Source organism: Gambusia affinis, linkage group LG07, assembly GCF_019740435.1.
Source record: "Gambusia affinis linkage group LG07, SWU_Gaff_1.0, whole genome shotgun sequence".
Classification (NCBI taxonomy): Eukaryota; Metazoa; Chordata; class Actinopteri; order Cyprinodontiformes; family Poeciliidae; genus Gambusia; species Gambusia affinis.
The window spans coordinates 19565207-19591358 of record NC_057874.1 but is presented as its reverse complement, the minus strand read 5'-3'; the positions used below and the strand labels follow the sequence as shown (position 1 = coordinate 19591358).

Here is a 26152-nt window from a genome sequence, read left to right as displayed (position 1 = left end):
AACTGATCTGACGTTCAAATAATTTTCTGTTTTGAAATATATTCATATGTTTTTCTTTTTCTTCTGTTTGTGTGACACGCCCTTTACTCCATGTTGAATGGCTTTAGGGGAATTACTGGTGAATTTGCATGTCGCCACATTTCGTGGCACGCTGACACATATGTGCTCTGTTTTCCTGTCTGTCGCTGCAGTCTGCTGATTATCTGCATCATGGCTTCTCTCTTGTATTTGCTGTGTGCTCTGTGCTGGACGTTCAGGCCGTGCTGCAGCGTCAGCTCGCCTGAGTGGTTCCAAAACATCACCGCAAACCTCTTCAGCTTGCCTGGAGATGTAATTCTTGGAGGACTTTTTCCAATTAACCAGCAATCGAACAACATCAGTCTCATTAGTGAGCCGAACAGCATCAAGTGTGAAAGGTAATGTAGTTATGAGAAATCGTTGCTTTTTTTTATAGATTTTCTCTGTTAAATGAGACCTAAACACATGTTTAAACTTAACCTGACTCTGATTTTTTCCACAGTTTGAATGAAAATGGACTTGGTCTCGCTCTGGTCATGAAATATGCCGTGGATGAGATCAACGGAAAATGGGATCTTCTGCCAGGCATCAAATTAGGTTATAAAATTTACGACACCTGCAGACACGCTTCAGTCATCGTGAAGCCTACTATCTCCTTCCTCACTGAAAAAACAAGCAGCGCTCTTTCTGTGCAGTGTAATTACACTGACTATGAAACCAGCATATCAGCCGTCATTGGTCCTCAAACCTCGGAAATGGTGTCAGTCATCGGAAAACTTCTGGGTTTCTTTCTGATGCCTCAGGTTTGGACATACATTTATCTTGCATTGGCTGGTTTTATCTTCTTGTTGAGGAAAACAGTATAAAACTTTCAAATATTTGTGATATTTGTATGTCATTAAGTATCGATTTGTTCTTTTTTACAAAACAACTGTACAATTCTTTAAATCTTAAACGTAAAACGACAGAATAAATCATTGTTCAGAATCAAGATAGGATTTTTTTCTCAAACTATAAAGTGTGGCAGAGATCTGGCAATACTAAAAAGGTGATTAAGTCTTTGATAATTGCCCATCAAAATATTCTTGTTTATATCAACAATTTTGAAGACAAAAAATAAACCTTTAAACTTTATTAACCCCACAGAATCTTTACTTATGTCTACTAAAGTACATTGTTCTTATAACTCTTGTGTAGGTTGATAGCGCAATAACTGTTTGTGTCCTGTGCTGAGCATAGGGATCAACTTCAGGTATAAACACAAAATAAAATTACCACTTTTGCAACTTCTTCAGCTAAAAGAGAAAAAAAAGAGCTTCATCTTTCCAATGACGAGTTTTCCGGTTTTACTAAGTCCTGTAAGGGTTTCAGTAAGCAGATAAATGGATGGAAGTGGGTGTTGTGTTACAGCCAGGCATACATGCACTCAAACTGAAGGGTTATAATCTTTGTTGCAAATTATCTAAAGTGCATCTCTGAGGCTGGAATAACCAGAGAAAACTCTTATTAGGCACATAGTTGATTGAAATTCTTGATTAAAATGTTATGTTGGAACAAATGCTAAGTTCATTTCTGCATGCAAAACAAATTTGTTGCAAAATTATTGTCTATGGATGGTAACATCTGCCAAATTTGAACAAAGACAATTTATTTTGTCTGAAATTATCAAATTTCTTTCTTACTTCTTATTTTTATTTTATTTTATTGCATTTAAGTGCACAGTGTAAAATTTTACCATGACTTTTGTTTTAAGGTCACACAAACTATGTTGAATTCAAAGTTGTTTCTGTATTCAAGATTGTTTCATAATGTGACTCTTTTTGCCACAGATTAGCTACGGTGCCACCAGTGATAAATTCAGCGATAGTCTTCTCTACCCATCGTTCTTCCGCACAGTGCCCAGCGACAAATGGCAAGTGGACGCCATGGTTCAGCTTATGTCTGAGTTTAACTGGACCTGGGTCGCTGTGATAGGCAGCGAGGAGGAGTATGGACAAAGCGGTGTGCAGCAGTTCTCCAAAGTAGCAGAGAATAAGTCTGTGTGTGTGGCCTATCAGGGCCTGATCCCAGTGTACACTGACCCCAGACCAGCAGTCCAAACCATCATCAACAACATCAAAACAACAGAGGTCAAAGTGGTGATCGTGTTTGCCCTCCCAGAACCGGCAGCGTTCTTTTTTGAACAGGTTAGTGCTGAGATCGGCCAAATTGTATTACTCTGGCATTCAGGAGGTGGAAATTATTTTTGGTAACTCCATTTGATCTAAATCAGAAAAAGTTTATTATGATTTAATATCAGACAAAATGTCAAGGGTCCTTTTATACATTGCAAACATCCACAGTTTTGAAGGTATCTCTTGTAAGAATTACTAATGTAATCATTTAAACAGCTATTGTGGTCTTTAAAATAGATTAATGTATGTTATGTGTTAACACACACTTGACGTCAGGTATTTGGCTTGTGAAACACTGCATAAGAGAAGTATGACTACCCTCTAATGGTGTTGGATAAAACAAATATATCAAATGTTGAAGAAAACTTGTGTCGTAGTAATTCTCTGTTACAGTTTTTGTTCATCATATAGAACTGATTTTCCATTTCAACCTTTAATCAATTAATTACACATTTTTATCAGCTGTGTAACTCTGAAATTGCCATAAAGCTACAAAACTCATTACATTTTAGAGGCACGTGCCATATTGATTAAAGTCATCTCATCTCATTTATTCCAGGTCATCATGGAAAATTTAACAGGTGTGTGGATCGCCAGCTCAAGCTGGATAATCCACAATCGACTCCTTTCTATTCCCAAGATCAAAAACATTGGCACAATCATTGGGTTTGTTGACAAGTTGGGTAGTCTGGATTTACTGAACAACTACACAGAAGCACTCCTCAGAAAAATAAGTGAGGAAAGGGAAAATAATGCTACTATGCAACCAAAGTCTCATAATCCTGACAATCCATGTCCACAGTGTTGGTACCTGTCACCAGCTAACATCAGCTTGGTGAATGACCTTGCAGTGAAGAGACTGGGCTTTGCAGTGTATTCTGCCGTGTACACCGTAGCGCACGCGCTGCATACGTTGCTTGAGTGTGATTCAGGTGGTTGTAATTGGAGACCAGATTCAACAATCTACCCCTGGAAGGTAACACTGGTTAAAAGCCCTACAGCTGACTGAGCATAGCTAAAAATTAACATGTTTTTTAACATTTGAATTACATCTGGTTTTGCAGCTGTTGGAGGTCCTGAGGAATAGTTCTGTTAACATAAGTGGCACAATTTTAGAGTTCGATGAAAATGGTAACCCAAATGTCGGGTACAACTTGTTGCAGTGGATCTGGAATTCCTCAGACAAAGTTGCCTTCAAAAATGTGGGAAATTATTATCAAAACAAACTGTCCATCAACACATCTCGCTTTGAATGGCACACTGAGAACTCAATGGTAAATTCAGTTACTTCTTTTAAATACTTAAGTCAACTTCTATGAAAAAAAGGGGGTTTTTTACTTTTCTTCTCAACATAACTGTTTCAGGTTCCTCTGTCGACCTGCTCAGCGCAGTGTGCCGATGGCCAGGTTCGCAGAGTCAAAGGCTTTCATTCCTGCTGCTATGACTGCATTGACTGCTTGGCTGGCACTTACCAGGCAAATAAAGGTAACGTGATCAGCCATGCTTCTGTTCTGTAAATGAGTAGATGTACATTTTCAGTAATGGGAAATTGAATATGGATTTGGTCTTGCTGACCAACATTAAGCATGTAGGTTTATAAGCTTCATTAATCTATCAAAAATCTATCTGAAGGTAGATCTATTCTCTAAAACATAATATTAATTTAATAAATGTTCCATTAAGTAAAACAAAATTTGCCAATTAAGACTGAGTGAAAAGAGTGAAGTCAAAATATAACCGAAGCTTTTATTGGTTGAACATCAAGAATTAAAGAAGTGTCTTTGAGTCAACAACTGAGTTCTGTTATCAAATCTTAATTTGAATGGGAAAGCAAAAGTGAGGAGGAATTTTATGCATCTAAATCAACTTTGATTCGTCAGCTTCTCATACCAGAACCAACAAAATCAAGCAGAAAAAGGAGACAGTGGAGCAGACGCTGCTGTTTACTTTCTTTCTCTAGGCAACTTGCGTTTTTGCTCCGGGGTTCTTTCACCCCTGATGACTCTTTTTCTCTTGACAGTATAGATAGTTGTGTTTTTTTCTAGCTTTGTTTCTGTTGTTTCGGCTCAGTTTGCTCAGTGGGGTTTTGGTTCCCCGCTTTGGACACAGCTTCGAAGCGGGCTTATGATAAAAATCTAAAAAGGGTTCAAATATTTACCTGGGGGAGCTGAGCATGACAGCATTACGGATGAAAGAAAACTTCATATAAAAATTAGATGAACGTCTAAAATGAAGAACAATGGTGTATGATAGAAGGCAACTAGACTTCTTTTGTTTCATGAAGATGTTTCACCCCTAAACAAAGATGCTTCTTCAGTTCTGGACGTAGCTTTATAAATAGCAGTCAGAATAATCACACAAATAGGTGGCCTTGATCGTCTTCCAGGAAGGTTTCACATCAATTCCCGCCTTGCGACGTGCACCGAAGTAACTCACATGGCATCTAGTTTGGGTCGTCAAGCAACAACAACCCAAACACTGAGCTGAATGGAGGGTAGGGTCAATGACTCACTGGCCCCATGAGTGACCTTAATTAATGTGATTAGTCTGACTACTATACAGAAACCTTTTACTTCCAACCCATGTTTACTGGAGTTGTTTTTGTTTTGTGTTTTTTGTCATATTCCTTAGAGAGAGAGAAATTATAAATGTCGAAAATCTGTTGTTGTAACTAAAATCATACCATTAGACTCGATGTTTGGGCTGTTGTTGCTTGATGAACCAAACTAGATGTCACGTGAGTTACTTTGGTATAAAATTAGCAGAATTCCTATATAACAAAAAAACATTGACAAGCATTTTGACAAAATTTGGACATAACACAAAGAGATGATGTAAAAAAATTCAATTTTAACACTACATGAGTGGGATACTGTGTTGTTATGATTAGATTTAAAAGGTAGTGCTGATGGTTGAAAAGTCATATATAGTAACTTTTATATAGTAACTACCTTCAACCATATTCAGACTATGACCAAGTTCTGTTTCTTGTTTTGTCTCTAGAGGACATCCAGTGCACCAAGTGTCCTGAACGTCAGTGGTCCAATGATCGCAGTACTAACTGCACACCCCCAATTTTTGAAATTTTGGGATGGGACTCAAATGATGCCCTGAACATTATACTGGCAGTTCTTGCGCTGCTTATATGTCAGGTGTCAGTGGCAATCGTGTTCCTGATCCACCGAGGAACCCCGCTGGTGAAGGCCTCAGGGGGAGTCCTGACCTTCCTGGCTCTGCTCAGCTTGATGGGAGGCTGTTTGAGTTTGTTTCTCTTCCTGGGGGAGCCTGGAGATGTGTTGTGTCATCTTCAACTACCACTCATCACTATTTTCCAAACTGTAGCTCTCTCCATTATCTTGTCTATCTCACTGCAGGTGAGTACTTTCACGTGCAATACTGCACCCAAGTGGCAATATCTAGACACTACATGAGCACAAGAAACGTGGTTTGCAAATACTGACATCCTTCTCTAGATTGCTATATTTTATATGTTTTAAAAATATTTAATAAACCAAATAATTATCCAATATCTTCAGAAAATAACTGATGTTAAAGATAAATAGATTAATAATTTTCATTCAGGAGATTAGCTGATTGCAGTGCTGAAAATATGATATTTCTACTACCTAGACATTTTACAGATGTTTGTTTAAATAACATTGTAAGAGAATAACATAATTAAAATATTTTTGTTTGCTTAATTTGGGAATACATGTCTCCTAACTGCCTTTGCTGTTGTTTCTATTTGTCAGATTAAGTCAAACAGTCACACAGAGATAAATTTAAGAATGACACCTTTTAATTATATTTCAAACTCTTCTTTTCAAACAGATATTCCTTGTGACAGAGTTCCCAAAGAAGGTCGCTCCCCACCTGCATATGCTCCGAGGCCCTGGAAGCTGGCTGTTTGTGCTGATCTGCTGTACTTTTCAGGCTGGACTGTGTGGCTGGTTTGTTCAAGAAGAACCCTCTCTTACGGAGTATAAGAGCAATATGGAGATCAATTTCATGAAGACCTTTTTGCCATGCCCTGTGTCTCCAGATAAACTTGCCGTCATGCAAGGCCTCAATGCTGCCATGGCCCTTGTGTCATTCATGTCCACCTTCATGGCAATTAAACCTCATCATCAATACAATCTTGCCAGGGACATCACCTTCTCCACTCTTATTTATTGTGTGATTTGGGTGATCTTTATTCCAGTCTACACAGGGTTGACAGCAAATATACTCACTGTGTCGAAGAATAAGTCTATTGCCCATGTTTATTTCACTTTGGCAGGTAACTTAGGGCTGGTGGTTGCTTATTACTTTCCAAAATGCTACTTGCTTTTTAAGAATCCTGATTCCAACACTCCACAGTACTTCTGTACTTTCTTAGAAGGTGTCCCACCAACACCGGCCCAGGAGGAGCCACAGCCACCACCAGCCAAATAAGCTATCAACCAACCAACCAGCCAACCATCCAGTCATCCAACCAATCAATCTACCTACCAACTGAACTCTATTATCCTGTTTATTTCACCTTAAATTTTACCTGTGGGTTGAGCTGTAGAGTTCAGCATGTGAGTTACACTTGTGAAAAACTATTCTTCCCTAATGCCTAATGATGGAAGAAGTGCATGTGCTGACAACCACAGTGCAGAGATTGTGCAACCAGCAGTGGTCTTATTTATTCACTCTTATAAACTGAGCTCTGCTAAACATTATTAGTGCTAATTTTCACAAAGGCTTCACTTTTATTAGAGAATACCTCTAGAATTTTATGATAGAGAGGAAATAATAGCCTGTCTGCAGTCTTGACCTTAACCCCATAAAATCAATAAAATTAAGAAAATGATGGACAACTCTGGCCATCCTCTTCATGAAACTGTTTGGGAAAACAAAGTGCCTTCAGTCAGAGGCTTCTTCAAATTTGCTGTAACAGAAACTGTTACAAAATGTCTTTCCTGCCAATTACTATGACTATTTACAATAACTCTTTGAAGAATTTGAATTAATATGAGTTACAACAACATTTTTATTTTCCTTTTGGATCAATAAAGTATTTCTGAATTTGTATTTAATCAGTGGTCTTATTTATTCACTCTTATAAACTGAGCTATGACTGGAAACATTATTATTGGATGAATGGTATCCCATCCCACAGCAGATGTTCAAGTTGCTGTGGGACACTCAACCAAAGTATGAGGTAACAGGATGTTGTAGGCTGCACAGAGTTCATCCACACTTTTTTGCTAATAGCCAAATAAGCTGAAAATAGAGATGACCTGAGAAGTTTTGAAGTGTCCAACCCACAAACTGTTGTTCAGCCTGCTAACATATTTTTCTTTCAAATGTTAAATGATTATAACAACATATTTCAACATTGTAGTATATTTAGGTGAAAGGGATTTTGACCAAACAGAAACTCAATTTTTCTTTCTTTCTGTGCTTTGTTTATAATGTATGAATTATACGCATGCTCCTTTTTGTTGTTTTGTGTGCAATAGTTACATTATGTTAGTACTTCAGAAAGATTTTATAAGAAACTTTCCTGTTCAAATAATTTATTTAAAACATTTATGCAGACTCTCTAATAATTGAATTATAATTAAACATCACTTTCTCTAAAAAAATAAATAAATAAAAAAAATCCTACGTGTCCTTATTTCTAAACTTTGTGGATGAAGTTTAGTCTTTGAAATAAAGAATAAAGGCTAACTGCTCACAAGAGTATTTGGACAAATTCATCTCGCAAAACCCTATTAATAGCTTAGCTATAAATGGTAAACAGAAACAAGTGATCTCAATGTGATCAATGTGATCTGAAACATCTTTCCAGTCCAATCTAAATGTTAAATCTAAATAATATTAGACAGTATTAGATCCACATAGTATAACAGGCATGAATATACTGCACCTACAAATTCCTCTGAAGAACATAAACTTTGCCCATTTTATTTTTGGAAAATTGTTCAACTTCAGTTTGGATGGAGAAAGTTTACATTAAGGTAGATCCATAAATGTATTTTATCTTCATCCATCACAAAGAGGAGCTAATCTTACAAAATACCACAAATCACGAATTACTGTTGTAATTACAGTTTTTGTTCATAGATTAAAAAGATGAAACGTTAACAAGTCAGTATAACTAATTTTATAAATCAGGGAGGGAATCATGGAAGTTGACAGACTGATAGCCGTGCCTAACGCCTGACAGTCGCAGCCCAGGGAGAAATTAGCCCTTGTTGCATAGAAACGGTTGCTGTTAACAACCTGTTTAACAGCAACCGTTTCATACTTTATGTTAACAATTTGTTAACAGCTGCTGCCTATCTCTTGGGAAGTTTGTAAGTTTTGATGGTTGTTGTTTTTAACTTTCGTTACGACCCGCAGCTGTTAAGGTGAGTTTTCTTTCGCTTATCTATTATAACACTCTCACTATAAAAGGACTTTTATAGCCTGTACAACAGCTACCTTTCGTGTATGGTAGCTGTTGCGCCGTTAGCACAACTAACCGCTAATATATCCTCGTCGAAAGAGGCTAATGGCTGAACCGTTGTAAGCTTATATGTTAAATGTGAAACAACTTGGATATTTGGTATGCATTAAAATGCGGTTTTCTCTTTCCTTTTTTAAACGGGTTATTAATAGAGAGCTTAATCACATGTTCATGCTGCAAAGAGTCTAATGCATGGGAAAGCAAGTATATTTAGCCAAATGTCTTGTCTAGCTTTCACTAATAGGTTAATGGTAATTTTTCAAAGATATACATCTCCAGTCAAAAGTTTAAATGCTCTCATCATTTCCTTATGCAATTTGAACAGTTCACTTTCCAGGATAAACTGATTCTACACACAACTGATAAGATGAAAAAATGTATTGAGTACAAATAGACTGAAAATTACACGCACACACACAAGCTCAATATTGTATGCATACACTCTAAAAAGTTGTTATCCCTGAGAGATCCTATTTCTCTTGAGTAGCATGATTTCTGCACATCTCTATGGTGTTGTTACCTGAAAAGTTTAATCTTAGTTAAGGTCAGAGTAAAAAGTTAGTTGTGTTAGTTTTTAATGTATGCTAGTATTTAAAAATATGTATTTTTTTAAAGAAGCTCATCACAACAATGGCACAGGGAAGAACTGCCGTGAGTGGACGTTCGGAAAATCTAGAGATGGATGCCGATGAAGTGGGTATGTTATTGCTTGATATATTGTTTTTCAGCAGTAAATGCTAGTGCTTCCTCAACATTTGTTATGTCACACAAAATACTAAAATGTTTATCTGATATTTTGTCAAGCAAAATTGGAGATTGCTGAACTTCAAAATCAGTACAGGATCATGAAACAAAGAGACCAGCGGGGTTATGAGATCCAGGCTCGGGAGCAAATCCGCAAGCAAGAGTGAATAAAGAACAGAAACGCATTGAAATCTGATTGTCACATCTGTGTGTGTTTCACTTAACCTTTTCAAGTATTTTTTGCTGTCTGTTTCTAGAAAGGAAATTGAGAACCTGCTGAAAGAACGAGAGGAGGTGCTTCGAAATCTTAAAGCCCGCAAAAATGTGGCTCGTCAACAGCAGGACCATGAGGAGATCCGGTCTCTGGTAGAGCAGAACAAAGCACTAGACAAAGAAATGGAGAAGGAGAGGGAATGCCAAAAAAAGCTGCAGACAGAGGTCTTTTTTCTCTCCTTATGTTTTTATTTATTTTGATTTTTGGACAAACAAACCACAGTTTATGTCACTGGTCTGTACTGTGTATAGATATTGAACATGGAGATGAGATTGAAAGAGATGAGAAAAGGGGGGGGCGGCAGCAGTCTTTCCCAAAGTGCAAAGGCACGGAAGGTCAAGAAAATTATCCGCGACATGGAAGCCAATGTGAAGAGAGTAAGTTACAAAAAATTTAACAAATGAGACTGGTAATGCACGCTTCCAAAGGTTGCTGTCTGTATGTTTTTCTTGTCTTTGACTTCTTCAAATATTTCATACACCTTTTGTTCAGGTTTCTACTCAATTCAGTGCTCTGATGACCAAAAACAGCCAACTGAAAGACGAGCTGGGCACTCTTTGTATAGAACGAGAACATTTCCAGAAACTGCGCAATAACTTAGCAAAGGTTAGAGACCATGTAAATTATTTAATCCAAGATTAACAAAAATATATTTGTAGTATTTTGCAGTGTAGCTGACAGTATGTTTGTTTTCTTCTTCTTCTCTGATATAAAATGTGCTTTAGGAGGTGCACAAACTCCGTAAGAACATTGAGGAAATGACGAGGCTGTCCACTTCTGCTTACGACATCAGGTGAGGTTTAATATTTTAGTTTGGCATGGAGCTAATCAGGGTGAAGTGAAGCTCATTTTTATAATCTGTACTAAAGGCTGGAGGCTCTGGCCAGGATGAAACTGCTGAGAGAGAAGGCAACGAAGGACCTCATTCAGTACAACGCTGAGATGAAAGAACTTGAGAGGCTTATTGCAAACGAGTTTACCCTGAAGAACTTCATAATGACCAAGTGCAGTGAGGAACTGGGGCATTTCGATGACAAAATGGCACCAGGACAATGTAGGACCATGCTTTCTGCTCAGATGACTCTGTGTATTGCTTTGAATTTGTTGAAATGGTATAATCAATACTTATCAATTTAGCTTTTCTTACTGCCACTGAGAAAAATACAAAGAAAAGAAACTACCTCAGTCTACATAAAACTAGAAAGTGACTTGCAAAAGTCCTTGGGCTGAAACTTCAATGTATTTTACTGGGATTTTATGTAGTAGATTGATACAAAATACAAGTGGAAGAAAACTAAAACATTATTTTCAATGTTTTAAAATTGAATGTACATTAGCATTAAGACCCCCAGAGCCAGATCATTACTGAAATATTTTTGGCTATAGTTAGAACTGCAATTTTTATCAGCTAAAAACTGGATTTGTGCCCATTCTTCTTTTCAACATTCCTGAAGCTCAGTCAGACTGGCTGGGGGGAATCTCAACAAGATTCAGGTCTGAACTTTGACTGGGCCATTCTACCAATCAGTTATGTCTTGATACTGTAAACCATCTTGGCTCTTTTTGCAAGTTTTTGGATTTTGTCCATGCCAGCATCTTCTGCAGCCACTTATAGCCTTTATTCTAAGATGGCCCCTGTATTTATCTCCACCAAACTTTTCACTAACGCTGACCCCCCTGTCCATCCCTGCTGAAGAAAAGCTTCCCCACAGGGCGATGCTGCCGTCACCATGTTTCTTTAAGAAATTGGTGTTTACGTGAGGTTATGTGTAGCATTTGTTTTCTATCAAACATAGTGTCATGTATGTGAGTCAAGAAATACCTGGTAGCTTTAGTTTTACTGTTTCAGTCAAAATCCTTTTATATGCATTTGTGTGTTTTATATGTATATAATGTCATCACTATAGGGGTATTTCTAGATCCTTATAGAGGTTAAATAATTTTAGAACCTGAGTAAAGGCACATTTTACGTTGATTGTGCTCATATTTTGATTATTTTTGTTTATTAGTGCCAGGTGCAAAGGTACTCAGCAAAGTGCTCACAGGAGAACAGACTGTGGAGAACTTGAAGGACACATTCGAAAAGCTCCAGGCAATAATGGGCGAGGAAAACCTGGACCAGCTGGTCAATAGTTTTGTCGAGGGTGAGACTTTTATACTTTCTATTTTTAGAGACAGAACGTCATACAGTCTGTTTCACTGTGGAACAAGTGTAAATATTTTTTATGGTCGTCTGTTTCAGTCTGAGCCACAAAAATAACTTCTCAGTCATGCTTCCAACAGGCTTCCTCACTTAAATAGGCACCAGCATGACTTTATGCACTGTTTATGCCGATGATGTGAGCAAAGCAGTGAAAATCTTGATTTAATTTGAATTTTTTTGTCTTTTCAAATGGTCTTAAGGAATATTAAAGCCTTTCAATGTTTTCTTTGGACTTTGACATTGTTTCAATTTATGTTCAGTCCTGGCTGAGCTGTTCGTATGGAAAGGTTTTGTTATGGCTAAGACTGTTAATTCTGACCTGCAAATCAGTTCAGGCAAAAAAAAAAAAGACAAAAGTACACTCCACCATCCTCTATCTGATTTTTACTCAACTCAAAAGCAAGCTCATTAAAGAACATCCTGCTTAATGATGTATTCTGTCATTAAAATACATCAAAATTTTCACTTTTATTACATTTAATGAACAGGGGAAAAAAAACATACATTTCAGGATTTGATCACCTATTAGCCATTCTGAGAAGAACTGTGTAGCTTTCAGTCAGATCAATTGTTTGGCACATAATTTATTTTTTAGCAATTTTCCACATTTTTAAGCTTCCATTGCCAGATATTCTGTCCTGGTCATGCATATAATCTAGAGAGAAGAATAAATAATAAAGTTGCAAAAGTCCAAAGACAACTTTGAAAGCACAGAGAACTTTTAATCAAAATTACTTTCATAGACTGCATTAATGCATTTAACACTTCTGTTTTTTATATTTTTTTTATCATTGAAATATTCTTATTGATGTATTCCTCTTTTGTTGAGTAGCTAAAGACCGAAACTTGGCCTTTCTCAAATTCGTCAATGAGCAAAACAGTGAGACTGTGAAACTGAAGGATCAGATCAACAAGGTATTTTTTCTGGTTTGCTGTAACATTTTTAAAAAATCATTTTCCTTTTTATATATATTTAGTGTAGCCTGCATACTTTTTTCCATACACTGTAACATGGTTGGTAACAAAACAAGATTACATATAAACTAGAGAAGGTGTGTCTTAGAGATTTGTAACAGTAAGTCTGTGTGTCACAGCAGATCAAGGATGAGATGGAGAAGTTTAACCGAGAAGAACTGGAGCAGGAGCAAAAGCATCGCTCTCTGCTGAAAGACATGGAACGAAAGATAAAGGAAGCTGAATCTCAAACAGAAACTTATGCAAGCCAAGCTGACACTATAAGCAAAATTCTGGATGAAATCAAAAAAGGTTCAGCAATGTTTTACTTTATTACTTTTTACATTTTATTCTCTGCTTTGCTAAGATTTCTAGTACCAGATACCAATACAATGAAGTTAAAGCGAATAAAACAAATCAAACTCATAACATAAAATTAACAATGTGTAATTAAAGGTGTATGGTTTTGAGTTGCTCTCAAATAGAAAATGATATAAAATCTTAATGAATCTAAGATAAATGTGCCTGTATTGAGTAAAAACACAATATAAAAACTAAACACAATTATCATACTACATGTTATGTAGAGAAATGCAAATAGACCAAGATAATTGTCAAACATGCTCCTTTCATCCCTCAGGGGTGGACAGCATCTTCAAAGAGGTTGGGTGTGACTACGCAGCAGTGGAGGAAAGGCTGGGATTCACTTCTGGGATCACAGAGACCAACATCGTAACATACCTGGATCTCATAGAGGAGAAGACCAACGAGCTGCTCTCTGTGCAGGCTTTTCTCAAGTTTAAGGTTGTGCCAGTTTTGAAAGTTTTATGGTTGTTTGCAGATCCTCAACCTGTAAGGCATCATGTGTTTTGTGCAGGAACTGAAAGACGACTTCGATGCAGCCGACCTGGCCAGAAACTTTCTGGGTCAGAATCCTGACCTCAAGCGAGATCTCAGTGCCCACACGTCTGTTAGCAGGTCGGCCTTGTAGTTTGCTTTGGAGATAAATTTGAGCATATAAACGCATGATGCTCACTGCTTTGTTTTATTTTACCCATCAGTTTGGAGTCTGGTCCAGAAGAGCCTCCTATCACTGATGAGGACGACCGGCCACTTTCACATGAGGAGCTTTGCAAGAAGTTAATGAGACGGGTTAGTTTAATAAAGCCACAAACCTAGCCTGAAATGGCTGCAGATAACTAATATGAAGAGATGTTTTTTGTTTAGTCTTTTTCTGAACAGCTTAACTGATCTTCTTTATATGATTCCTTGATTCAGAAAGCAGAGTGGTCATCAAGGAGTCACACAAGCTACAAAAATCTGTAACAAGCTTTAGTGGCAAACAGCACATCCAGGAGGATGGACTCATGCGGTATAAGCAGTGTTCTGTGGAGGACCCTTAATAATTAATTAACCTTAGCAAGATCAAAACTAAAATTTTCATTGTTGATGCTGCTTTTAATCAGACTTATCTGCCATTTTCCAACAGACAGCACTGTGCATAGAGCATGACCCACTCATATTCGAAATATGTTTGAAATATTAGACAAGGCTTGTTTAATTATAAACTGACTGCTTATCAGCAGTTTCATTTTTTAATAGTTCTGCTGTGCACACAATCTGAATTCACTGAAGCAATCTTTAAGGTTCCCTTTTTTCCCAGTTAGACACCTGTATCTGCTCTTTGATTAAAATCAGCAGCAAAAATGTAAAAGAAAATATAATTTCTGATTAACCGTATTCTTTCAGATTCTGATTTTGTAATAGTAGATTGAAACTTTAATTTTTCAAAAAAACATTTAAAAGTGTGAAAATAGTAATTTACAAAGTATGTGATTGTTAATTTTTTGTAGTTGTTGTGGCTAATGGTGTTTTGTAATTTTTAGCTTTGTATTAGTATGTTTAACAGTAATAATATTGTTTTTACCTTATGGAGAGATTTGTGTTCCAAACGATTTACAAAATATAAAATAACTTATAAAATGATGGCCTCACTGGTGTGTTTTCTATAATTTAGAGAAAGCAGAAGGCAGGTAAAACTATTTCTGATTTTTTTAGAATCAACTTTATTATGTTTCAAAAGCAGTTTGGCTCCACCTGGTGGTGGCACAGCAGACAGACACAAGAAAGAATGTAAGACATTGATATATAGAGAACATTTTCAGAAACTGCAAAATAAAAACAGCTGCTAGAGTCCAGTAAAGGGTAGATATAAGCATATTTTGTCAGTGGGAGTCTAATGGTTCAGGTGGTAGTGCAGGGGAACATCCACAAACAAAGTTCTCGCATAATGAGGTCAAGGTGAGATGTATTATAAAGAAACTTCTTTCAGCTAACCAGGTGCCCGACCTGCCTCTACTGAGTCCTTTCAATATGGACGAACAGCAAAATGTCAAGACATATCCAGGAAGTTACAGCTCAGACACAAGTAGGTCTTCAAAATACACTATATAATGATCCTACCAGCTATTTTAATTACAAAGTGGCTTACAGATAATAAAACCTTTTGGGCGTGACATGACGAAGCATCGATCTAAATAGAATAGAAGATTTGTGAACAGAAGTGAAAAGGTGTGATAGAGCGAGGCAGCCTCTCATCCTGCCGCAGTTGCACCAGTCCTGTCAGGAGGAATGGGCCAAAATCCCAGGAAATGTGGCAGAAACCTGAGCAAAGATAACACAAAATATCTGTTTAAAGTGGAATTTAAAAAATGTATGTAACATCTTCTTAAATTCTCTTTCTTTACCATTACGCTGACACTTAGGAAATACTAAATAGTTTTGGTAATCAATCGACTCAGAACAGGAAGGTTTAATCTGATTTGATGTGTGTTTTCATGCAGACTGTGTAAATATTTGATTTAAACTGTATTCATCAATAGCTGACATGATGAAGGTTTCCACCTCTGTGGATCATCACAAAGGACACTTTGTGTGCAGAAACAGCCTCAGGCTTTGTCTAGCAGGGATGTCGACTCCTGTGGGCTCAGATACATCTGGGCTGGAACCTCCCGAAGCAGAAACTTGTTTTGTGTTTCTCACAAATGTTTCCTCATTCAGATAATTCCCTCCAACTTTCTCCAGACTTGAAACCATCTTTGGCAGACATTCTAAAGATGCTCGAAATAAAGTTTTCCATTAAGTTACTGCTTTGTTTACTCACACCACAAACAGTTACCATACAGTCGGTCCTTGTGTCTGCGCAGTCTGTTACCTATTTGCTGTTCTACCATGCTGGGCAGATTACCATGGTATAAGCAGTCAATATGGTTTGTTTTATCCAGAGAATAAAAAAGAAAATCTCTGAAAGCCACAGCAAATGTCATGTCACCCAAGAGCAAAGGTAGCATTCACTACAGAGAGCAGCTTCCTATATAACATAAAGCACAGGATGGGCAGCTTATTTTAAGCAGCATATTTTCAGTGCCACTTTCGTGAAACAATTAACAAAGCGAGATGCTATTTTTATCTCTTAAAGGTCACTCTAATGTCATCAGCATTCTTTTTTTTTTTTTATCCATGTCAGCTGTGCAAGGATTCAAGGAGAGGAATCACTTGACAAAAGTGCTCGGAAGAAGGCAGAGACATATTTGGGTCAGAGCGTTTTATTTTCCTGAGATGTCTCCTGTCGGTTAAAGGTTATTTCCAGGTGCATTTTGACAGCAGCGTTAATTCAGTGAAGCTGCCACTCGCTTATGGCTTGCCTTTGCGCAGGATAAAACTGTGTGGCTATGAAAACAGATGATCAGATATGAAAGGGTTCTGTGGCGGTGAAGCAGTTGGGTGGTGGGTGATGAGATGGAGGAGGCTGCTTTCTTTGAAATTCAACTCTCACTTAGCCTCCCCCCTGTCTCTCCCTCCCAAAAAATGTCTCTGTGCACACGGCTCTCTGCATTGCCATAGTAACCTTCCTTTTAATCACAACAGAAACCTCATTTCCTGCTCCTGACAAAGAGACCTCATTGCCTGTAGAGTCCGCTTACAACAGCCATTTTTTTTTCTTCAGAAGCCCACCTCCTTCTTCTACAGGCTGAACCTATGGGCAGCCTCCCCTTTTTACCATTCATTTCCTTATAAGCACATATTCTCCCTTTTAATATTCTCTTTCTTTTTGGGAGAATCAATTTTTTGTCATAATTGACCTTTTTCTTATTTATTCATGACAATTTTGGATACAAATCTATACACTTTTATATAATTTTTAGGGGATTTCACAAAGCAGTTTACCATTTTGAAGTCAAATAAAAATGCAGAATAAGAAAAACACAAACTACTACAAAGTATGTTTGATCTAGTTTTTAGAGAAAATATTTTAGTACACTTGAAATAAGACAGGACTAACTTAGAGTAACTTTTTAGCAAGATATAGGAGCTTGTTTTAAGTAAACAAATATTGAATATTAATATTAAAAAAATACTATTTCTACTGGCACATCATTTCACTTATACCAAGACATTTTCCACAGAAATAATCTGCCAGTGGAACTAGTACTTTATTATCAATACTAAGGAATTATGTGTAGCAAAGCTTTCTTGCACAAAAGTTACTTGTAAGTTAGTTTTGTCTTATTTCAAGTGTGCTAAAATGTTTACACTAGGAACTACTAGACCAAACTTGGTAAGATTTTGTATTTTTGCTGTGGAAAAATCTGGATAGGACAGATAGTTGTGCACAAATCTGACTGCTAAGGAAAAGTGGCAAGAAGATTGCCATTGTTAAAAAGAAAAAAAAACATAAGAAGTTGTTTGTTATTATTTACTAGACATGTTGGAGACACAGGAAACACGTGGAAGACAGAGAAGATGAAAATGAAGCTTTGTTCCATTTGTACACGTCTCATAAAGGACACAGTGAATGTGTGAAACAAGGTGAGATTAACTTCAAATTTAACTTCCTGGTCTACATGTAAAGTCATGCTGTTGAAATGCTTTTATTCACGGAAACAGGCAAGACAGAAACGTGGCTAAATCCAGAGCAATCCTGGAGGAGACATATAATGGTAGAGCTTAATTTTCTGGAGGAAGATCCTAAACATACCGCCAGAAGTTTTAGAATGGCCCATTCAAAGTCTAAACCGATATCCAACTGAGAATCCGTGGCAACAGTTCAACATTGCTGCTCAGAGAACGTAACCATTAATACTTTTGCAATCTGCTGTAGTTCCAGTCACCTTATCTCCAGGAACACCTACACAACCAACTGAGCAAGAGGCAACATGCAAACACATGCTGAGCTTCCACAAGCTGGTAGCTTCACTCCCTTCAATGGACCACAGCGCCATCCTTTACTCTCAGCTTCCCAGCAGTTCTACTCCGTTTGATTTGAACTTTTAGAGTAACTTGCTTTAAAGCATATACCATTAAGCTGTTTAAGTTCTTCTATGTATGACCAGGGTTATCTACTTCCTGCTTCAGGTCTTGTTCTGCTTTGGGGGAATGAACAACAGCATGTCAAGTCGTAAAATGGCTTGTTCCCATTTATCTCTGACGAAACGCCTATCAGGACCCAGAAAAGCTCCCCTTGTCCTCCGCGTCCACTCAGTCCTTCCCCTGATGTCAGCCTGTCTGTCTCCCTGTCCTGTTTGTTTATTTGGGATCTTTGCCAGGTATTTCCCCACTCAGAGAGCCTGAACTCACATTTTGCTCCCTCCCATTAAAGTAGGCCACACCTCCCCCCAGCAGAGTCACTCGCATTCCGCCCCTCTTCTCTCCCTCCCACGAAGGTTGCTAAGCAATCACCCACCATTAGAGCTGGTGCGTTTGGTAGCCATTTAAATCCTTTAATATATTTTCAAACGGTGCTGTGAAAGCAAGGGCGTTTCCTTTATCTTTTTTGGATCAGTCCATCTCTGGATTAAAGGATTCACACTGCCACACACTTTACATTCAGACTTCAGAGACAAAAGGCGGTTCTGGTCATTTATAGTCCGGGTCCATCTTTAGGTAGTTCCACTTTGGACCACAGGGAGGCAGCACTGGCCGTTTCTCTGCCTACAAGACATTTTCACTGCTGTTGCTAAGCAATCCTTACCATCATGCATTACCTGTGAAACAGTTTTCTGTATTTTTACAGATGTCCCTGACACCATCTTGTTTTGTCATCACCATTTTGAAAATGCCCCAGTTTACATTAGGAAAGCTAAACAGAATTATGTAGAATCTGCTTTTAATGTAAAAATAAAAAGCCTCTTCGGGTTCATTGCGAATGATTGTGAGTGAGTCCTGCATGTTTCTGTTGGGTGGGTGATTGAAATGCGGTCTGTGGTGGTTAAATATTAGCCATGTGCTGTTTCAGTTGGCTCCATCTCATCATGCAGGAGGCAGGAAATGTGCTCTTGAGTGATTAGGCCTGCAGCCTCTCGGCTTCCACTTTACTAGCAGTTAGAGGGATCTGTGTGCTCTTTGATTTGATACGCCGCTCAGCGTCTTGTTCCGAGATGTTACGCTGACCACTTTCCTGTTTTAGGCTTCATCCCCGCTGATCTCTTGCTATTTATTTTAATCACCCAACTGTTTCGTCCTTTTCACTTTCCGAGTCCCTGCCCCCCTCCTCAGGTCTCCGCGTGTGGGAGTCCCTCATCTGAGCTTTGGTTGCTGTGCAGATGGCTCTTTGTTGGTTCTTTACAATAGGTCTAAGGTCAGAGTGCCTCCTACCATCCACTCACTTAGACTTCTTCACTCCAGCTGACTCGTGGCTTTATTGTGAAGCTCATTTAAGCAGATACACTGTAGACTGTCATCGCTGCTCGATGAAAAACGGTTGAGTTTCTGCACTGGATTAGGAGGAAGTAGTAAAACCGCAGATGTAGTGAAGAGATAGCCCGGTCATCTCAAGCTGTGGACTTGCTTCAGTTTCAGGTTTTTTAAGCGTGAGCTACTTTTATAGTCCTTGTTTTTTTTAAAAGCTTGTTTTAATGTGTCAGTGGCAGCGAAGCTTTTTTACAGCATCTCTGAAAGCGAACAGACTCAGGAAAATCAGCCAGATCAACCAGAGAAATAGAAATGCAAATCTGCCATCTGCTCTGCGATCCCAAACCACCCCTTCTTCATCATTCCTCATCTAATGTAACATTTACACTTTGCTCAACCTCTGATATTTATTCAAAGGGCAGCATGTGGCTTGGTTGTTTAAAATGACAGGCAGGGCTCCAATGTGGCAAATTCAAACGAAAAGCATACATTTTGTCATTCAAATCAGGAAAGCAAAAATCAAAAAAGCAAAAAAAAAAAAAAGGTTTTGCATATAGCAGAACCTTTAGAAGGTTCTGCCATAGCAATGTTCGCAGAAGCATGTAGCCTTAGCGCCAGCCTGCATTTAGTCTTTGAGAGATTAAGAGTTTTCACATGTGCTAAGTAAAAACTTCTGGGCACCAAGAGGCTGAGAGTCTTGGAGGCAGCTTGCAGCAGGAGAGAGCAGGTAGAGTGAAGGAAAGGCGGGAAACCAGAAGGAGGAGGAGCACTTCTTGCAAAGCTGTAGGAATTACTGGAAATTTCCACTTTCCTCTGGCAAGACAGTTACATGGGTGGAGCTAAGAAGTGAAATAAATAAGGTAGCAGAGCTCAAGTATAGCTCAAGTTGTGTGCTCTCGAAGGAAACCAACCTAGTTACTGCTCACAGCCTCAGCCTCTAATGCATCGGTGGATCCATTAAATATTTCTATCCTTATGCTTGTTCTCATAAAATAAAATATCCAATCTATTGCTTTTTTTATTGAGGTTAAATTTGTGCATGGTTTTATTGGAGATGCACAGAGTCTTGGGCAGAACCTTTGTAATGACTGTAAGCGCTAACCTCATGTGTTTGTTGCTAGAAGCCTTGTTGTTGCTTCATACCTGAATACCTCAAGGTATGAGGTACCCTTTTCCCATCGGCTTCTTCTGGCAACTCCACACCCATCAGCTAGCTGGGAAATGTAGTCCCTAAGGCACAAACTACAGCTTCTCTTTGTTCAATCAGATGTTCGCACTACAACCTCAGAGGGAGCTAATGCCCAGCCTGGTGTTTTCAGTAGCAACATTTCACCTTGTGTACTCACATCCTGTCCACTCTAAAAGAAAAAAAGGAGACACTTGTTTAGTACCTGTAAAATGAATGACTTTGAATTGAACTGATACCAAATAGCCCTCCATTAGAGAGTGTGCAGAGATCAAGAGGCAGCTATATTCTGATGTTTCCTCAGACCAGAGTAAAGAACCCTGCGGGGAAATGTCAAAACCAAAGAGGACGAAAGAGGATCCAGAGACAAAATGTCAGAATTTTTCATCAATCGTGTAAACAAACTGCACTGACAGGTAATTTGAATCTGCCATTTTTACCCAAAATGTAGGAAATCTGCACAAATATCATGTTATATTTTGTCTTTCAAATAGCCAAAACCAAAATATGGTAAAAACATTTATTGTATTGAATAAAATGTTAGATCACTGTTATATTTATTTGAAAGTGCATCGTTCCATTAACAACAGAAATTAAAGTCGATTCTTAGAATTATATGTAAATACTCAATTTAACCATTATCCACTTGGAATTTTAAAAAGCAATGAAATTTGCTAATTGTTGTATGCAGTGACAAGGCTTGATACAGTTAATATAGTAAGGTAATAATATCACTATAAAAACATGTTTAAGACAAAATGAAGTGCAGTAATAAGTTTTTTTACAAACCAGTCCAATATATTTTTGCTGCATTTTTTCTACTTTTCATACTACTAATTTAATTTAAAAATATAGAATGTCTGCGGTACAACTAATTATATGTTAGTGTTACTATTGCTATGTGCTAAATGTGCAGCAGTCATATTTGAATTTGAGGTTGATACTATTTACCTCGAAGCCAAAACCTGATGTAAGAATAACGTCACACCCAATGCCTTTCTGCTCTGGCTTGAAGTAGGAAAATTATTGGGATTAGCTAATTGTAGTGCTTAGCAACTGGGATCATTACTCTTAACAACATAAGTGGCTTAACAACATATTTCTCTGCATTGTATTCATTCAGACACTGCAGCAACATTTTCACTAAAATATTCTTAAAGTGTGAAATAAATCTGATATAGAAACAATCAGAAATACAAACAAACAATTTACTTCGTATGTTTTCACCAAGTCTTTCCTTTCATTAAGTCAGGCTGGATTTTCAGGTCAGATATGAGCTGAGATTTAAGTTCTAGTTGCAAGTAACCAAAGAAAACTGATAGGACATGCTAGTTGTTGTATTCCTTTCACCAGAGTACTATTGTTACCAATATCCAGTAATTATGCATTTTTATTTAAACTTACATTTTTGCAAGTTTAAAGCCCTAGAAACAAGTTTACATACAGATGTTATGTTGCACTTTGTATTTGTCTATTTTATTAATGAAAAACAATCAGTTGTGTGCAACAATCTCTAAAAATTAAATGCAGATGTGTTTTGTTTAGCTTTGAGGATTGTCGCACCAAGCCAAACTATGTTCCAGCAGCAAGTTGGAAAATCAGTGGGATTCTTAGAAGTGTTGCACTTAGTGGCTTAGCTAACCACTGTTAACGATACTATCTAATAACTATGCATTTCTCAGCAGGTTGTGTATTCAAAAACCAAGATTTCTACCCGCAGGAGTCACATTGAATTTTAAAAATGGAGGTGATAATTAGTCTTTCTCTCTCTGAACTCTTATTTCAGAAGGTGTTTTCAGGTTTTCCTTTTTTAAAGCTAAACATTTTGATGTCTGAGTACAATGGCTTTCCACCATAAAGCCTGACTTTCAGACTGGAATATTCATCTTAAGGAGGCATTGTAGTTGACTTTTCTGACTTGGAACTTGGAAAATGTGACATCCAGGAACACATAAGATCATAGGAGGAGTAACATCTCTGCAAGTTCTATTGGTCGACACGGCACACGTAAAGGTCTCTGCTTGCAGAATGTTTCCTTCATCAGTGAAGTGCTTTCTTAATTTTGCTCATTACAGATGAGCACCGTCACAAACTTTCCTCTTTACTGTATGCATGACTTAAAGTGCCCCATTGTGAAGTTAATATTATGTTGCATGAGCCAGTGAAAGGCAACCAGACCTCGCAGGACACTGCTGTTCAAAACAAAAGAGCTCAGTGTGCCCTTACTAGTTCCTCCAATTATCGGAACCCCTCCCCCGCTTAGTTCTGACCTTTGCTCTTTGTTGGGCCCCATTTTGCTCTTCCCCAGAACACTGAAATTCCACGAGTGAGGTCAGGTCTTTGTGCCCAAGAAAATTAAGATGAAATTAACCTGCTTGTACTTCACATCTTTTCTCCTGAAGTCCCTGAACCCAGCAGGTAAGGATCCCAGTGCACTAAAAAAAGTTTTTTCTTGGTTGGCTTCAAATGACTGCTGCTACACAATATTCCATATTTAAAAAAAAAAAACAGAAGTCACTGGGAACACAAAGGGGCTTTTCTTTAAATGACTATTACTTTCTGTGCTCTGAAAGCTTTCAGTAGCTTAAATAAAGTTTTTTTTTTATTCCTGGGAGTGGAAAGTGTGGTAAACAGAGTGGCTGGCAGAAATAGAGGGAGGGAGTTAAACTTACCACATCACATCTCTTTCCCACCTTTTTCCTCTGACATTTGCTGCTTCTCCTACCTGCTTAATGAACAAGGTGCTCACATGTTTGTGTTTGTTTTCTTGCAGGTCATTTGAATTTTAGGTAGTCAAATGAAGCATAAAAATATTGACAGGAAATGATCTCACAAACAACCTCCTTCTCTTTGATTGCGCCTATTTTCCATTTGCAGAGAAAGTGAGTAATGCTCTCTGCTGAGTCTGCTGCACTGTTCCACCAACGGCAGGGACTGCTGTTCTTGTGATTTTAGCACTGAGGATTTCTGTGGTGTTTTGACTTTCTGGAGCAGTGATACTTGTGCATGTTGTTGCTCATGAACATTTTTGTCATTTCAGGTGGACAGTTATTTGAGGCCGAGATAATTCATCTCTGTCTTTTTTCCGTATTTAATTTAGCTTTTTTGAGTCAACCAAAAGCCAAACAAATTTCTCCAGGGAGAAAAATATAACGCTTTAAAAAATAGGTAACATTTGTTCAGCCTCCCTTGAAAACATTTTCCAAATATATCCATTTATGAATGTCTGTGGTCTACATTCCTTTTCAGGTGACCTCAGAAATTTACTTAGACTTCAAATCTCTGTTTCCAAAATGTTACTTTTCTTTCTTTCTACCAAAGCCATTCCTTTGTGGCTCACTTAAGTTAAAAAACTAAATCCCTCAAATATCTGAAGGTCTGTTTGACCTGTTAATGATTTCCTCTTTCTTGACAAATTCCATCTGACGGAATTATCCCCAGAGCATGATGCTGCTACCTCCATGTTTCAATGTGAGCATAGTGTTCATTCTGAAAGTGTAAAGTTCTGTTTTTCTGTCAACTATGCCCAAAACGTCTTTTAAAGAAAAGGCTTCTTTCTTCCCACCTTTCTACATCCAGAAACACGGAGATTGCAGCAGATTACTGCAACACATAACCACTACTAGTAAAAAAATATGCTACAGCTTCTTCAGTGCTACTTTCCATCTTGTATGTTCATTAACTTTAGAAAAACACCCAGTGTTGTAGCTGTGCTCTCGTGTTTTTCCAAAGTAGTTTCATTGTTCATTGGTGTGTGTTGATATGTAATTGTCTAAAATTATTTTTAGTCTTCCCCTGCCTGATACTTTTGTACAATGAGATTATTTTTGCACTTCGCGCAACCACACCACCGACCGTGGCTTCAGCTAAATGATGGAAATGTCAGCAAGATCCTGTTAATACAGCTGAACTTCAGGTTCTTTAGATTCTCTATAATTGATGGCAACCTAAGGAGAGTAAAACTTTTAAGTAAAACCTGCAATGATTTTTGCAACCAGATCATTGCAGGTTTTTATTTCTTACTTTACCCTATGAAAAGTTTGTTTTTCAGTTGAATTATAAATGGATGTTAGTTATGTTAGATGGAAAAATTTTGGAAAATATTTGTCATGCTTTGATTTTTAAAGAGGTGTGGTTACACCTAGAAAGCAACAATATATTTGAATTAAAATCATTAATTGTGTCACCATGGTTCAACAACCAGAGGAATATATTCAACATATGAAATACCAACATAAAGAAGAAGATGAACAGTTGAAAAACCAGCTTTTACTCTGAACCCAACCCTTTGATCTCTATGGGTAATTACACTCCTCGTAATTATATTCCAGCTGAATGTGGGGTGAATGACAACACAGGGCCTGGAGGCTTCTTCGGAGTCTGTAACATTTCCAACACAACGAGATTAAAGCTGAAACAGAGAGCATTTGATTTCTCAAAGCTTTAAAAATGGAGAGCCAAAAATTGGAAACTAGTGTCAACGTGGCTCAGCTTGAATGTGCTCAGGCAAGTCCGGGACATTTTTAGGATCTTTTAAAACAGAAAGTTAAACTGTGTCATAGGTGGAGTGCTCTAAATGTTTTAGACAAAGAACCAGAATGGGTGGAGAATAAATTGTTGCAATGATGACTGAGTGGTAAAAGTTACTTAGTCGAAAATGACAGGCGGTTAAGTCGAACAGTAACAGGAGTGGCAAATGTTCAAGGTGAAATAATTTTGCTGAAGATGACAAAGGCAACTGAAAAAACACTGTCTGTTAGTGCATCAACATCATCAAATGCAGCTCTCTTTTTCTCAAGTTACAACCACAAACTTCGGTTTATTTTCATTAAATAACAAACTGACACAAAGTAGAGCGTTACTGTTAACTCTTTGGATTTCAGCAACCTTTTTTTTTACCAATAAATTCTTTAAAGTTCAGCGTGCATGTATTTTCGACTCAATCTGAATTTAAATTTTATGGAAACACCCATAGGTGGACGTGTTTTAAGATAGATCTTTAGTTAACTTGGCTCATTGAAGTATTTGCCAATTTTTTTTTGTAAAATAGTTTGAGCTCAGTCAGATTGGATCATGATCTACAGTCTGTGGCTGGAAATTTGGGGTTGTTATTTGCCAAAAAAAAAAAAAATGACACTCCAGTCTAAAGTATTTTAAACCCTCCCAGAGTTTTTTTTATGCCATTTTATTTATCACCACTCACCTTATTACCTTATTAGAGAAAAGCATTCCCACAACATGATGCTGCCAACGCCATGTTTTAAAGTGGGGATTGTGTGTTCACAGAGCCAGTGTTTGTTTTCAAACAAAGGATTTTTGTGTGGAAGCCTAAAGGTTTGTTTGTTCTGACAACAACATATTCTCCCACATCTTTGCCAAGTTTTTTACATTCCTTAAATAGAGCTTATTGTGACTTCTTTCAACAATG

At 37.7% G+C, this 26152-nt stretch overlaps 2 protein-coding genes across 4 annotated transcripts; both read left to right on the top strand.

Moving 5' to 3' along the window:
* Positions 1 to 210: 210 nt before the first annotated feature.
* LOC122833906 (taste receptor type 1 member 3) lies at positions 211 to 7248 on the top strand. The gene is made up of 8 exons (XM_044121881.1): positions 211 to 416; positions 521 to 821; positions 1848 to 2204; positions 2752 to 3168; positions 3257 to 3466; positions 3557 to 3677; positions 5196 to 5566; positions 6024 to 7248. Exons 1-8 carry the CDS (start codon positions 211 to 213, stop codon positions 6624 to 6626), a joined length of 2586 nt encoding a protein of 861 aa, XP_043977816.1. The 3' UTR covers positions 6627 to 7248.
* Positions 7249 to 8430: 1182 nt separating this feature from the next.
* Positions 8431 to 14834, top strand: odad1 (outer dynein arm docking complex subunit 1). Of its 3 annotated transcripts, none has more exons than XM_044122995.1 (15): positions 8431 to 8575; positions 9289 to 9370; positions 9478 to 9580; positions 9675 to 9855; positions 9943 to 10068; positions 10184 to 10297; positions 10417 to 10484; positions 10561 to 10745; positions 11701 to 11835; positions 12727 to 12809; positions 12992 to 13160; positions 13489 to 13652; positions 13726 to 13826; positions 13910 to 14000; positions 14127 to 14834. In XM_044122995.1, the coding sequence occupies exons 2-15, from the start codon at positions 9304 to 9306 to the stop codon at positions 14172 to 14174; spliced, it is 1635 nt and encodes a 544-aa protein (XP_043978930.1). In that variant the 5' UTR covers positions 8431 to 8575; positions 9289 to 9303; the 3' UTR covers positions 14175 to 14834. The 3 variants fall into 3 exon arrangements, with proteins under 3 accessions (XP_043978930.1, XP_043978928.1, XP_043978929.1); XM_044122993.1 differs by having other exon boundaries at positions 8432 to 8575; positions 12989 to 13160; XM_044122994.1 differs by having other exon boundaries at positions 8441 to 8575; positions 9292 to 9370; positions 12989 to 13160.
* The last annotated feature ends 11318 nt before the right edge of the window (positions 14835 to 26152 follow it).

Excerpts from the sequence above, each read along its gene's own strand:
- LOC122833906 (XM_044121881.1), top strand. The coding sequence starts at position 211 with ATGGCTTCTCTCTTGTATTTGCTGTGTGCTCTGTGCTGGACGTTCAGG. Across the intron at positions 417-520 it reads AACAGCATCAAGTGTGAAAG|TTTGAATGAAAATGGACTTG; the intron begins GTAATGTAGTTA and ends TTTTTTCCACAG. Across the intron at positions 822-1,847 it reads GTTTCTTTCTGATGCCTCAG|ATTAGCTACGGTGCCACCAG; the intron begins GTTTGGACATAC and ends TTTTTGCCACAG.
- odad1 (XM_044122993.1), top strand. The coding sequence starts at position 9,304 with ATGGCACAGGGAAGAACTGCCGTGAGTGGACGTTCGGAAAATCTAGAG. Across the intron at positions 9,856-9,942 it reads AAAAAAAGCTGCAGACAGAG|ATATTGAACATGGAGATGAG; the intron begins GTCTTTTTTCTC and ends TACTGTGTATAG. Across the intron at positions 13,827-13,909 it reads GCCCACACGTCTGTTAGCAG|TTTGGAGTCTGGTCCAGAAG; the intron begins GTCGGCCTTGTA and ends TTTACCCATCAG.